Here is a 16026-nt window from a genome sequence, read left to right on the forward strand (position 1 = left end):
TTACAAGACTGGAAATCATACAATGTCTGCAAATTGATACAATTAAACTAGGTATCAATAACAGAAAGTTAGCTGGAAAATTCCAAAGTACTTGGAGACTGAATAACAGATTTCTAAATAACACATGAGTCAAAAAAGAAATTCCAAGAAAAAGTTAAAAATGTTCTGAAGTAAATGAGAATGAAAACACAACTTAACAAATTTTGTGGGAGGCAGTAAAAGCGGTGCTTAAATGGAAATTTACGGCATTAAATTCATATATTAGAAAAGAAGAAAGATCTAAAATCAACAATCTAAGCTTTCACATCTTAAGAAACTAGAAAAATATGAGCAAATTAAATCCAGACTAATAAGAAAAAAAGAATAAAAATTAAAGGAAGAATCAGTAAAATTAAAAACAGAAGATCAATGTAGAAAAATCTATGAAACCGAAAGCTGGTTTTTTGGAAATAAGAATAAAATCAATAAGCATCTAGCAAGGTAAACTAAGAAAAAAAGAGAGAATACAAATTGTTAATATCAGAAATGAAAAATGGGAACATCAGTGTAGCTGCCATGGATATTAAAAAGATAATAGGAGAATACTATGAACAAAGCAATGCCCACACATTTGATAATCTAGATGAAATGGGCCAATTCCTTGAAAGACACCATCTGCCAAAATTTACACAAGAAGAAATAGATAATCTAAATAGGTCTATAGCTATTAAAGAAATTGAATCAATAATTAATAACCTTGTAAAACAGAAAGCACCAGGCCCAAATGAGTTCACTGGTAAATTCTACCAAATATTTAAGGAAGAAATTATATCAATTCTCTAAAATCTCTTTCAAAAGATAGAAGTAAAGGGAATACTTGCTAACTCATTCTATAAGGCCAGCTTTGCTCTAATTTCAAAACCAAAAACATTGCAAGAGAAGAAAACTATAGACAAGTAACTCTCATGAATAAAGATACAACAATCCTCAACAAAATATCAGCAAGTCAAATTCAACAATGTAGAAAAATAATTATATATTATGATCAAGTAGAATTTCTCCAAGGTCAACATAGCTGGTTCAACATTGAAAATCAATTAATGTAATCCATCACACAACAGGCTTAAGAAGAAAAATCACATGATCATAACACATACAGAAACAGCATTCAACAAAATCCAGGAAAAAAAAGGAATACAGGGGAACTTTCTCAACTTAATAAAGAATAGCTACATAAACGCTGTAGTTAATATTGTGCTTTATGGTGAGAAACTCGACACTTTCTCATTAAGATCAGGAACACAGCAAGGATGACTCCTCTCGTCAGTGCTTTTCCACATCATACTGGAAGTCCTAGCTAATGCAATAAGACAAGAAAAGGAAATAGAAGGTATCGTGATTGGGAAGGAAGAAATAAAACTCTTTATTCAGAGACGACATAACCATCTCGGTAGAAAATCCAAAAGAATCTAAAAGAATGGCCAAAATCCAGGACACTGACAACACCAAATGCTGGTAAGAATGCGGAGCAATAGTAACTTTCATTTATGGCTGATAGCAATGCAAAATACTACAGTCACTCTGGAAGACAGTTTGGCCATTTCTTACAAAATTAAACACAACACACTCGTACCACATGATCCAGCAATCACACTCCTTGGTATTTACTGAAAGGAGTTAAAAACTTGTGTCCATAAAAACCTGCACATGGATGCTTATACCAACTTTATGCATACTTGCTAAAACTTGGAAGCAACCAAGATGTCTTTCAGTAGATGAATAAACTGTGGTACATCCAGACAATGTGATATTATCCAGCACTGAAAAGAAATGAACTATCAAGCCATGAAAAGACATGGAGAAAACTTAAATGCATACTACTAAGTGAAAGAAGCTGGTCTGAAAAGCTTAATACTGTAAGATTCCAATCATATGATATTCTAAAAAAGGAAAAAGGATAGAGACAGCAAAAAGGCTAGTGGTTGCTAGGAATTAGGAAGAAGGGATGGATGAATAGGTGAAGCTCAGAGGATTTTTAGGGTAGTGAAACTGCTCTGTATACTACCATAATAGTGAAAACGGACCATTAATATTTGTCCAAACTCATTAAATGTATAACACCAAGAGTAAACCCTGCCATAAACTACAGTAGGACCTTGGGTGATTATGATATGCCAACATTGTCCACTCTAGTGTGGGATATTAATCATGAAAGAGGTTATGGTTTTGTGGGGCAGAAGCTATATGGGAAATCTCTGTACCTTCCTCCCAGTTTTGCTGTGAACCTAAAACTGCTCTAAAAAGTACAGTCTATTTTTAGAAAAACTCAAATGACAGAAGCAGCATACTTTGTTATTTAAGATTTACCTCCCTTAGATTCTTTAGTATTCCTCTTCCTCTCAATACTGATAAAAATACTACAATATACTGTACCATGCAAAACCTTTTTCCTTCAGTTTCTGAAAATTGGTAATAATTAGCCTGATACAAAAATCAAATAAATATACACTTCTTCATACTTTGCCTTGCTGATCAGGCCCCTTTGGCAAGCTCTATTTACACTTCAAAGACACAACTGGACTATTTCCTGTCTTCTCTTTCACGTGGTGGCACCATCACCTCATCAAAGTGCTCATGGACAGCTATGCTGAAAAGAGTTCACACAGCAGGCCTCACACTGTCAATTCTTAGGAAGATCTGCTTGCAAGCCTGGCCCTTGGATGTGGTCTAAGCATTTGGATTTCAGAAGTGTTCTCACCCACCATTCCCTAACCAGAAGGGGTGGTTCCCGTACCTAAACAATTTGTATAACATGGTTAATGCTGAACATCCTCTTTGCTTCTGAGAGTCTGGAACTCTGCCAGTGCCAGGCAGAGACTGCCAATGTGACAAGCCCCCAGTAAAAACCCTGGGTGCTGAGTCTCTAATGAGCTCTCATTAGAGCTGTCTAATGATAGACATTTCACACGTCTGGTCACAACTCATTCTTGGAGGAATTAAGAGCACTTTGTGTCGACCCCATGGGGAAGGAGTCTGAGCTTGCACTGGTTTCCTGCAGACTTCACCCCATGCCCTTTCTATCTTTGCTGACTTTGTTCTGTATCCTTTCACTGTCATAAATCTTAGCTATAATGCAACCATATCCTGAGTCCTGGGAGTCCTCCTAGTGAAGCACTGAAATTAGGGAGCCAATGTCACCTATTTACATTCCCAAAAGAACAGAAAACAAAAGTTATACAGAAAAACCTACAGGCACTGTTAAAAGCTCACCTTAACTTTTCATTTACAAATTACTCTTTCAGTATTTCCTTCACTATTTACGCACATTCCTTCTTTCCCCTCATAAATCCAATTCAGATAGCAAAATATTTCTTCATCTAAACTTCCTTTTAGCTTAATTTTAGTGGCAATACACAAAGAAGCAGGTAACAATATGTGCAAGTCCGGGGATTATACATTTTTCTTTGAGAAGAAATTAGATGGATCCTTTTAAAAATTTTCCATATAGCCATGACTTGACAAAGTCGCAGAACACATAAAAATACAAAGAAAGGACACTTCCCAGTTCCTTGGGGGAGGAGTATGACAAAGTTCCAAGGAGAAGCAGTCACATAAACCTATAAGGAAAAAAGAAAGGACACAAATCCTTTTTATTCACTATCGGGTAGTGCAGACAGGTCAAAAAGCCTTTCCCTAGACACAGCTTCTTACTGAGGGGAAATAATGCCTAGAAGCAGGAGCAATATTTTATGGAATTAGAGGACCACGGGTCCTCCTAACCACGCCAAAACAGAGCATCCTCAGATCTGAAAGGACCACAGGTCCTCCTAACCACGCCAAAACAGAACATCCTCAGATCTGAAAGGACCACAGAGGAAGAAAACTAGAGCAAGACTTAGTGTCCACTGGCCTGGGAGCTGAGCCCACTGGAGACAGGTCAGAACTCAAAGCTAAGAGACATAAGCTGTTGCCTCAAAATGGATGACTGCAGCGCTGGCTGAGCTGGGAGATGTTGCTGGTCAGCCAATGAGGTGACCCTCATTTCTGAGCATTTACCACTGAGTCAGTTTGGAAATACTCTTCCCACTCTGTGACTTGAGAACCTAATCCCAGGCACCAAGAGTTAACGGGCTTCTTCTGGTTTGTTTTTAGTAACAGATATTGAAAAAAACTCAAAGGACCTTGTACCAAAGTTCATGGGACAGAGTTAAGAAAATAGAACAAAGGGATATTTTGTTCAGAGAAAATATCGTGACCAAGAGGTAGACGACATTAAACTGCCAGAACTCACTCTGAATGCTTCATTGGGATTGTTCTGTCTGAAAATACACACAAATCCTTGGATTATTTGCATTCTCTACATATACAACTCTAGAGATCCTTTTAGCCAGTATAAGGCAAATTATTCTACACAGTGCATTCTATACTTTCTAAAGAAATACATATGTATCTTTTAAAGGATGAAGATAAACACTGGTATGTAGATATATCATAATGCATAATGTATAATCAAAATAGATACTCATTGCTTTTTTTATGAGTCTAATATTAATTAAAATGTGAATAAAGCATTTATGTATACAAAAATAATTTGACAGAAAAATCTGGAACTGCAAAAGATGTGAAAGACATTTTGCTCCACTCCCCCGGGAATCTATTTCTTTAGTGATACTGCACTTTCTTGGTTACTGTAGTTTCAGAGTGGTTAACATCTGCTAAGCCAGCCCCCTCTCAATTCATTTTCAAAACTTAAGACCTGGATGGTGATCACACAGGTGTTTTCTTTACAATAATGTCTTACGCATATCTCTGTGTGTCTTTTCACAATACAAAGATGTTTAATTACCAAAACAAAAAAAGGAAAAGCAAGGGAACAATTAACAGTCAGAATGGTGGTTCCCTCTGGCAGGAAAAGAAGCAGATGAGAGGAGGTTGGGGACACGCAGGTGGCTTCAAAGTCTGTGGTGCTGGCCTATTTCTAAACTGTGGTGGCTACATGGTTTTTTATTGTATTATTTTTCTGTAGCCTGTATACATAGAAAAGATTATACTTTCTCATAATTAAAAATTTAAAACAAAATTTCTCAGCCATTTAATATGCATATGTGCATTTCCAAAGTGATTTTAGACTCTACTTTGCAAGTTTGCTAATAAATTTCCATTGGGGTTTTTAATAGGATTGCGATGACTTGGTGGACTAAATTGGAGCAGTCATAAAATCCCTTATTCAAAAACAGAATCCTGGAAATGTCCATACAGAATGACCAAATTCTGGCTCTATTAATAAATTATGTCATAGTTGAAGTTTTATCCTTTCCACTACCACACGACCCTACTACCCAGGCCTGGACCCCTCCCCAGTAACCTGTCTGGACACTGCAACTGGTCACTTCATCCCCACCCCACCTCCTCCTGGTGTGCCCTTCCTCAGAACCTTCCAGGAATCCTTTATGCCACCCCTCCCTGCTCATGTCTGTGCCTGGATTCCCAAGCCTCTCTCTGCCCCTAACCCTATCAGGCAGGGATCACATGAAGGCGGGGCTTCCCTCTGTGTGGCCCATCTCCTGCATTCAGTAACTGTTAATGAATGAACCCCAAACCACCCAGCCGCATCCCTTTACTTCCCGCAGCTCCCTACAGCCTGCCTGGTTAGCGTCCAGCCAGGCTTCTCAGGTCTCACGGAGGATGAACAGAGCAGAGAGCCACCCACATTCCAGAGACGTGATGATAGAACATTTTATCCTTGATAGGGAGAAAGTATTTTTTTTTAAATGGGGGCAAAGTGCTTTATCCCCAAATGCAATGACATAGCTGAAATTTACTAAATATACCACATGGTACCACAAGAGAGTTTCTCAAAAACTACAGAGGACATGCTATTTGTATAATACTTTTTAAAATGTTACAAAGACACTCTGATGACAACAGCGCCCTCTGCTGACTTCTAGTAGTGCAACCATGGGAACTGGAAATATAGTTGAGCCCACCTTGGAAATCCTACTTTGTCATCTTTTTCTTGGGGGGAAATCATAAAAGGCTAATTATTGCTATCTCAGTTTCCCATTCTCCTTCATTTAACTTAACCTCTTATGCGTTATAACAATCATATAACCATCAAGGGGTTTATTCACGTTAACACAAAATTGGCTTAAATATTACTCCAGCAAGTCAGCAGCCTACCCTGACCACACTTACAATGCCAAAACTTTGGAAATACACTGACAGTCACACACACACAAGAAGATATACTCTAAAAGTACATCATTTAAAAGGCAAAAATATACAGGAAGTATATTGCAGGAAGCAGGACGTACCCAGCTCTGGAGTCGCACAGACCTGAGTGCAGACTGTGCCACCTGCTAGCTTTACAGAACAGAGACCTGACTCACTACCAGCTTCTGATTCCTCATCAATAACATGGGGAGGTAAGAGTACCCACGGCTCAGGCTTGCTATGAAGAGGAAGTGAAATACTTTACACGAAACATTTAGCAGAAACCTATAATGAGTGCTCATAAATGTTCCCTATTACTATCATATTCATCATTATTACGGGCATATTTTAGGTATGAGGAATGCAATATAAAAATTAATCAATGTTATGCTGTATTTGTATGCAATAATGAATGGCGGGTCCTCTTCTCTGCAGTTCTACATATTCCCCTGAGACAGACCTAGCACCTAACCAGCCTAACTCCTCAATAATAGAGTGATGGGATAATTCTACATGTATATGGATTCTAACATACAACTTCTACATATATATTTCTTTTTTTTGAGACAGGGTCTTGCTCTGTTGCCCAGGCTGGAGTGTAGGGGCACAATCATGTCTCACTGCACCCTGGAACTCTAGATCCTCCCACCCTCAACCTCTCAAGTAGCTGAGACTTCAGGTGCATGTAATCATGCTCAGCTAACTTTTGAATTTTTTTGTAGAGACAGGGTTTCACCATGATGCCCAGGCTGGTCTGGAACTTCTGGGCTCAAGTGATCTGCCTGCCTCAGCCTCTCAAATTGCTAGGATTACAAACATGAGCCACCACACCACACCACATAAAGGTAGGCCAGGGTGTGGTGGCTCATGCTTGTAATCCCAGCACTTTGAGATTCGTAATGTTAATAATGCTAATATTCCCCTTGATGATTTTATGACCTGTGTGCGTGTATGTACGTGTATGTGTATATATGTGTGTGTTTATATATACATACATATGTATGTGTATATATGTGTATATATGTGTGTATGTGTATATATATGTATATACACACAAGTCATATAAACATCAAGGGGTCTATTAACATTATACACACACACCCAGAGAAAGGGGGAGAGAGAGAGAAAGAGAAAGAAAAAATGATTTTTAATGGCAAATAATGTTGTAATTTGGTAAATTCTGTATAAAGACTGTACAGGAGTTCTCTGTATTTGTACAATGTAAAATTATTTCAAAATAAACATTTTAAAAATTGAAAGTAATATAACTAGTATCTTGGAAGCAATTTTTATAGAATAGTTGGTGTACTGCAAAAGCTATGTCTTATAAACCATCTCAGATGAGAAACAGCACAAGTTCCTGATGTTTGCCTTGTAATGAGAGGATGATACAGACACTAAGTACCTAAACACAAATTTCATTTTTATTTGTCTAGCCAAGTCACCTACCATAGGTACAAAGGTAGAAAGTATTCTGCCAGACCTTGAATTTGTGAGGCTTTTTCTTTACAGAGAGAAGTACACAGTCACGTACTTTAGAAGGGGAATTCTGATGCCCTTCCTCTGGGTTGTAAAAGAAAAGGAATTAAGGCAGTGGAGGAAGACCAGCAGTGGCAGCTCTGGAACCACACAGCAGCCTAGGAACTAGACCCCACCAGCCTCCTGGGGCCTCCCCAGACCCTGAGAGGCAGGATGAGGCAGGGCTTCTCTCTCCTGATGGAGAGGCTCAGGCCCTCGCTGACCTTGCTTTGGTCCTACAAGGAGGGCCAGCTTGCAGCTCTGCTCTGCAGCATCCTGAAGCTGCATCTTTTCCTCTAGAGGCAACAGAGAACTGCAAGAGCTTTGACCAAAAAGATCCTGGCCAATGCAGCTGAGAATCCTTTAGCCAAAGAAACAGAAAGAGCTAAGAGCTTTAAGGTAGTAGGCCCAGAAGAGTCTATCTAAGAGCCCCTCAACTGCGTGGCCTTTGGGAGCCACCCATTCTCTGTGATATTTATGTGCATGCCTACTATGTGCCATGACAGTCCTGAACAAAATAAACCAAAATACTGCCTTGTTCAAGTTACTTCTCTTAAACATACAAACTACCTAAATAAGTAAACTCTGTGTGTTAGATAGTGCTATGGAGAAAAATTGAGCCGGGCAGGTAAGAAATGGGGAAACTGAGGGCTTCTAGGTGTAGCAAAGTGGGTAAAGCCTCACTGAGAAGCAGTCAGTGAATCAGGCTCAGAGAAACACGACCCCAGGGACCCATGCTGAGATCCAGGGCAGTAACACTGCAGGCGAGAGGGGCACACCAAGAATCTGAGGCCACAGCAGGCCTGACACAGTCAAGGAACAGAGAGGAACTCATTAAAGCTGCAGCAGAGCTAGAGTGGTGAGGACAGAAAGGGATAAGGCCAGAGAGGGAACAGCAGCAGTGTGGGCTGAGGCGGGGGAGGCAAAGTGGGGACACACAGGGCTCCATAATGGTTCACAAGGTTTAAAGGGGAAGGAGAGCTCTGAGGAGCAGCTGTGGCTGGGACCAGCCAGCCATCTCACCTCATCGCTGTGGAAATCGCATCTTGTTCCCCCATTTCCCAGGACAGCTGCTCACAGTGGTGGCACAGGTCAGGCTAGATGCCCAATTCAACACTCTATGAGGGTTGCAGACATGGAGAGCAGAGACTCAGTCCTCAGCTAATACTGGCATATAAGGCACAGCGTTTGTACCCTTGGCATGCATTGGGGCACACTGGCGACACCCTCAACAGTGTACACAGTGTGTACTTAGTCAAAGGAATATCATAGTCTCCAATGTTCATGAATATAACAGAGCTTCAAAATACACATGGCAAAAACTGATAAAACAGCAAACAATTCACTATTAGAGTTGGAGATTTCAACACCCCTCTCTCAGTAATTGATAGGCAAAAAAAAAAAAAAAAAATCAACTCTCTCAACCGATCTGACCTGATTAATATGGTAGAACACGCTACTTGACAATAGCAGAACACATTCTTCTCAAGTACACACAGAACATAGACCAAAAGAGATCATATTCTGGAACATACAACAGATTTCAGTCACTTTAAAAAATTCAAGCAATACAAAGCATACTTCCTGACCACAATCGAATTAAATTAGAACTCAGTAAGAGAAAGATCTCCAGAAAATCCCCAAATATTTGGAAACTAGATTACACACTTCTATCTAACCCATAGATCAAAGAAGAAATAAAAGGGAAATTAGAAAGTATTTTAAAGTGAATAAAAATGAAATAAAACATATCAGAATTTGTGGGATGCCACTAAAGCAGTACGTAGGTGGAAGTTCATAGCATCAAACATCTTAATATAATACGAAAGTTCCCAAATCAATAATTTCCACTTCTCCCTCAAGAAATGAAAAACAGAGCAAATTAAAACATAAGCAGAAAAAAAGTAGAAAGAATAAAAATCAACATGCAATTCAATGAAATACAAAACAGAATACAGGAAAAAAGTCAATAAAACCAAAAGTTAGGTCTCTGAGAAGATCAATAAAATTGATAAACTTCCAATCACACTGATCAGGAAAAAAAGAAAGAATACACGAATTACCAATATCAGGAATCACATCATGGCACTACAGATTCTATAGACATGAAAAAGATAATAAGGGACTATTATGAAGAACTTTATGCCAATAAATTCAGCAACTTAGATAAAATGGACAAATTCCTTAAAAGACAAAAAAATACCAAAGCTCACTCAAGAAGAAATGAATAACCTAAATAGCTCTATCTCTTTGAAAGAAAAGGAAACTGTAATTAAACATCTTTTCATAAAGAAAGGTCCAGGCTTTGATGACTTCATAGATGAATTCTACCAAACAAGGAAGAAATACTACCAATTCTATGCAAAAATCCTCCAAAAAATCCAAGAGGAAAGAATACTTCCTAACTCATTCTATGAGACCAAAACCTAACAAAGAAATTACAAAACAACTGGAAGATAAAACAAAAGAGAAGTAACAAGAATTAAATACTTCATAAATATCTTAACAAGAAATGTACAAAACTAGTATGAAGAAAATTCTGAAACACTCCTAAAAGACATAAAAATATTTTTAAACAAACTGAAAGACGTTCCACATTCTTGGATGGAACAATTCAACAACAAAGATGTTAATACACCTCAGGTTAATATATGGAATTGAACAATTCTGATAAAAATGCCAACAAACACAAGAAAACCTAGAAATCTTCCTGAGCCAAAAAGCAAGGAAGACTCAAAGGCAAATGGGTTATCTATAGGACACAGGAGCAGCCTGAAGCAGACCCCACCCAAAAAGCTGGGGACAGTTTTAACTTCAAAAAGAAATGTCTATAACTGACTATAAATTATTGAATCAGTAAATATCCCAGAGTCCAAAGTGACACTAAACAAGGGTGGGGCCGAGGAGGAAAGAAGAGCTCAAATTTTTTCTACCACAGGAGATGACTACTGCATCAATGAAACCATGTTCCACAGAGTTAAAGAAACTAACGGAAATGCTTGAGTTTGCAAGATAGCAGATAAGAAAAAAAAGCGACTTACTGAAATACTAAAACTCCCTCCACTTGTAAGACAAAACTAGCTGAAATCCGTCGGAACCAATATGGCCAACTGGAGTTTTCACAGATGGAGCTTTCTGACATCACAGCCCAAATTCCCACCACGTTTCATATTAACTCCTCCTGAATTTGCAAGTGACCCATGAGGGCATGAAGAGATAACTGCACCATGCCTGAGGACCTTCTGGACCTCCCCTTTCCTTCCACAAATCACCTACTAATCCCAGAATCCACTCCCTAAACCTTTTCTAAAAAAATTCCTGCGTTAAAGCCAGCATGAGGAGATAGGTTTCAGCTGGACTCCTGTCTCCTTGTTAGTGGACCAGCCATAAAAAGCTTTTCTTTTCTCAAAAACCTGGTGTCACAGCATTGGGTTCTAGCACATCGGGCAGCAAGCCCCTTTTGCTCTGTAACATCAATTTCTTCATCTGAAAATTGGCAGTTAAAAGGAAAGAATTAAGCATTTGCTCTGCCTTTTTAGAAGTTCACCCAGGTGATAAGAGAAAGTTATTTACAAAAGCTCAGTGGATTAATATAGAAATAGTGACATAATTAGAAAATCAACATTTTTAAACAAAATATTTGATTTAGGCAAAGATCATTAATGGGTGTCAAGTCCACTAGATGAAAGACTTCGGAGGAGCAGAGTATCTGGAAAAGAATACTTTTAATAATGAAGACATCTAGTGGTCACCATCTTAACCAGATGATAAAACCTGACATTAGTAATAATGGGACAACCTGACATTACATACCTCTCAATATAATGCAAAATGAAGTACATAACTTCCCTTTTAAAATATTTTTACCAGAAATGTTAAACTTGAATCTAACCAAGTTCTTACACGAAACTCTAAGTTTCGTGTAAGAAACTTGGCTACAGATGAATGAAACCAAAAGGAAATAATCAGACAAGTCAGAATGGGGCATTCTGACTTTTTTCCTGCTTGGCCTAAGCCCCCTCCTTTTCTCTGTCTGCCCAGCCTCTGTCCTGGCTTTGGCAGGCTTGGCAAACACCAATGCAGTATGTAGAGGAGAAAGGCTGGTTTCTCTTTACTCTCATCCTGGAGTGGCACAGGCCCTGCTGGCAAATTTACCACATTCCTTTGAGAAAGAAGGGAAGAAGTCTGGGGAAAGCAGACTGCATGGAAAAATAATGACACATCGGTAGAGAAGATGAGTAGGGGCTACCCCCAGGAGGTGGCATTGAGAGTGATGGTGGTGAAGGAGACAGAGCCAGTGCTGAAGAGACTTGGTCCGGTGAGGACTTTCACAAGCCCTGGGATGACACACGGGTCTAGGAGGACACTGGTGCCAAAAAATTATAAAGTGACCAGTGAGGGCAATTCTTAACTCAGACATAAAAATTGGTTCCCTCATCTCAACCTTTAATTTCATAATGAAATAAAAACTCAATTAATGTCACCTTTCTTGGTGAAGAGATTGCGAAATGTACCACACAGGTAGAAAACTCCACCACTGTGCAGATCAACGTGGAGTTGGTAGCCGTGCAGTCCATACTCGGGGCTATCATCCAAAAACGGGCTATGTGGAGGTAGTTCATAGGGACTGAAAAGCAAAACAAAAGAAACATGCAAATTTGTCAGTGCTAGGGACAAAATTCTTGGTTTGAAAACACTTTTTAAAAAATTACCATCCATATGAAAGCACTACCTCCTACAAATGAAACACCATAGGATTCCCTATAATCTTCAATACCAGGAACTTAAAAGACTGCTCAATGTTCCTTTTACCAACTTCTATAAAAACAGGCAATGATGTGAGTTCTGTAGGCAGCCACAGCCCAGCACGGGTGCACGTGTTTCTGCAGCTGGTCCCAGGATGGCCACTCTACAAAGGCCACTCTGCCCCCATGTTGTTCTCAGTGTCCAGTGGACAGAAGCGCTCAGCAGGAAAAGGCACTGAACACCGATCTGCAGGACAGACAGACATCCAGGCAGACCCAAAGCCAACACAAAGTTTTATTCAACAAGAAAAACATGACTACATAAGGTGACAAATTCAAAAATATTCAGGAGCTTCTCAGGTAATAAAAAAAAACAACAGTGAGTAAGGAAGAGTCTAAGTCCACAGGAAAAGGGTGAGAGCTGTAGTGAAATGGGAAGCCTGTGCCCCACCTAAAGACACAGTTCACTGAAAGACACACACTGTCCACACCAGACAGAATCATCCGCAGGCCAGGGTCAGCCCAAGGGCCATGAGTCTACGTGCCTCACGAGATGTGAAAATTCACATGAGAGCAAGAACTTGAAGGAGAGTAGTGGCATCTTAAAGTAATGAAGCTGTCCTACCCATATAAATAACATCCTACTAGGTATAAATTCCTTAACCCAGAATAAATACAGCAAATATGTACTTGTGAATAATCCAATTATTTTAGCAACAGCCAAATAATTATGCCTGTTGGTTTGTGTTTACTGATTAAAAACAGAATATCTCTGCAGCTATTCTCAGGATATTAAGATGGCATCAACTTCTAATACTTTATATTTACTGTACAAAAATTCAACACACCCACATATAAATACATACATAGTGGCCGAGCCTAATGTGCTTCTCTCCACAAGGTGATGAAAATGAAGATTTGCCATAACAAAAGCCAGTTCTTCCTCCTTCTGAAAAGTTAATTAAGAAGAATATATATTTCAACCAAAATGTTTAAATTTTTCACAAGGTCATTGTGAAGATCACAGCACATTCATCTTGCAGATAGATGCAGTTTCTTCCAACCATAAGATCACCACAGTGCTAATGCATTATTACTGCTAATATGTTATTACTATCTAATAAGACTTACATTTCATATTGACAGCAGGACCACAATTCACCCAAATATGCAGAGCACACAGGACCAAAAGAACTCACAGCCCAGAGCTTGCGAAATATCAAAAGATATACATGACAGTTGTGAAACTACGTAGTTAGTTCCAGGCTGTTTCAAACTCTTTTCAAAGACCTTCACAGATACCATATTAATTTCACAAATACTGAACTTCACTGACACAACATTCCTCTTGCAAGTAACTGCCTGATTTGGCCAACGTGATGGGAATGATTAGATTCAACTTCTTCACTTGTCCCTCAGGTTGAATAGCAGAAAATGCGACTATTTGGGGACTGACCTCCATTTCTCCCCAGATTCACAGCTGACACTGATGGGCATAGGTGACCCCAAATGGTAAATCTGAAGGTGCCACTCTCCAGTAGCCAGGCAGAGGACAATCGAAGCCACCAGAGTGCTCACAACTCTGCACCCGACACAGCTGAATGCATGCGAGTCACAGAATGCAGAGCAGGCAAGCTGCAGTCTCACCCACAAGCCACCTTCACACAGAAAGGGGAGAAGGGAAAGAAAAACTGACGGCCACAGTCGGCTGAGGAAAGGAAAAGGGACTAGAGGATTGCGTTGTCTGAAGCTGGGGTCTTAATTCCATCTAGTCATTGTAAACTAATGCATAATGCCAATGCAGAATCAGATTTGTGAACTAGTATCTTAAAATATCAGCCAGACGTGGGGAAGCAAGAAATCTTATGCAGAGAGAAAGGATAACATCTTAGATACCTGACCCTGAAGAGCAGATTTCACTCAAAGCCGCACCTACAGGATCAGAAACGTGCTTGGGAGACGAGCATGCTGAACACATAGTAAGGGGAGACGTTGTCAAAGAAAGAGCATGAAAGGAAGAGAAGGAACATGGACTGATTGGAAGTGGGAAAGCCACATGACATTAAAGGAGTAACACGAAGGAAAACATGAAGGCAGGAAGAGGTTGTTGTCTATGACAGCTGAACAGCAGAACAACAGATAGCACAGTTGTCTATGATACCAGAATAGCAGAACAGCCTCGGTGGAGCAGAGGGCCAGGTTAGTTTGGAAAAATGAGGTTGGTGAGATGTAAAACGGAGTGCAGTTAGTGAAAAGACTTAAAGCATTTTACATTTGATGTCACACACAATGGTAAGTAAACGTGGTATTGTGATGGGGAAATGACACAGTACATACAGGGACTCAAGTCTTACCTTCCACACTCCCACCAGGAGGCCAGGGTGCAGGCAGAAGATCCGAATGAGTCTGTCACAGCCAATCATGGTAGATACGGTCAAATGACTCAGATTGTACTTTGCAATTAAAGAATGCCATCGGAGTCTTTGAACGTTATGCCAAGGAAAGGAGAGAGAGAAGTGAGCTTTCCTGTCTATAGTGTTGCCAGTTCTCTTTAGCGTATCACAAATGTGTTTGAAGAGCATGTTAATGATGTGCTCAAACTAAGTGGCACGTTGGCAGGGTGGGGACACAAATGAATAAAAGGCAAAATGGATACATTCAGATTTCCAACCCAAATCGGTTTTTCTTCCCCTCCATCTTGCTCTTACTGTCAACTCAATGACCCAGCCAGGAGGAAGCTGAAGTATCAGGAAAGGGGTGAAGTGGTAGAACTGTCTCCTGTTCTATTCCCTCAAAACCCAGCACAATACAATCTAAAGCAGACACTCACTGTGCATTCCTAGTCAAGTGAGTGAAACGACACAGAAGCAAAGATACACTATTTCAAGTGACATAAGAATGGGTGGTCTCAGGAGGTGGTTGGAAAGCAGATGGGCCTTTTACAGTTATTATCAAGGATAACTCAGAGAAGGCGAAAGTTGACACATCAGAAATAAACTGAAACTAAATCACCAGTGTTTTCATAAAGGAGACACTAATACAGCATTAAACTGAAATCCCTAAGGAGCTGGGGTCACATCTCATTCAACAGGTGGTGCCCAGCACCTCAAGCACAGTCAGCAGGCAATAGGTATTCAAAGGTACATTAAATAAGCGAGTTAAAAAGGACATCAGCTGCAGTCCTGTTTCAAAGTGGAAGGGACTGTGAGGCATCAAAACCAGATCTGCAGCTACCACATGACCCTAGTCCCATGTTCAACTTTTCAAAATAACTTCTTGTGCAGAGAACCACAACTGGGTAAGGAGAGATGGTCGGTGAGCGTGTGTGATGTAGAAATTAGAAATAAACCCAGCAAAAATGCAGAATACACTTGGAGGAGGATAAATGCAGGGTCAGGAACCTCACCATGGAGTCAGGGAAACCTGAGGTAAAACCTTAGCTTCAACCTACAGTGACTTTGTGACTATCACAGGCTGGTTCTTCGTGTATGAAATCACCAGCCTGCTCAGTGGGCACGAGAGCACAGGGCGTGGGGCAGGTGCTCAATAAATTGCAGTCCCTGCTAGTATC

General features: G+C 39.9%; 1 protein-coding gene across 2 annotated transcripts in view; it reads right to left on the reverse strand.

Moving 5' to 3' along the window:
• The window catches only part of FBXO15 (F-box protein 15), a 78877-nt gene that overhangs the window by 40492 nt on the left and 22359 nt on the right, over positions 1-16026 (reverse strand). For both annotated transcript variants that reach the window (XM_025365212.1, XM_025365213.1), the window contains exons 6-8: positions 14810-14936; positions 13322-13404; positions 12195-12337 (exon numbers count right to left, since the gene is read on the reverse strand). In XM_025365212.1, the coding sequence (XP_025220997.1) occupies positions 12195-12337; positions 13322-13404; positions 14810-14936 (353 nt within the window). The remainder of the gene's footprint in view (positions 1-12194; positions 12338-13321; positions 13405-14809; positions 14937-16026) is intronic.

Source organism: Theropithecus gelada, chromosome 18 (genome assembly GCF_003255815.1).
Source record: "Theropithecus gelada isolate Dixy chromosome 18, Tgel_1.0, whole genome shotgun sequence".
NCBI classification, from domain to species: domain Eukaryota; kingdom Metazoa; phylum Chordata; class Mammalia; order Primates; family Cercopithecidae; genus Theropithecus; species Theropithecus gelada.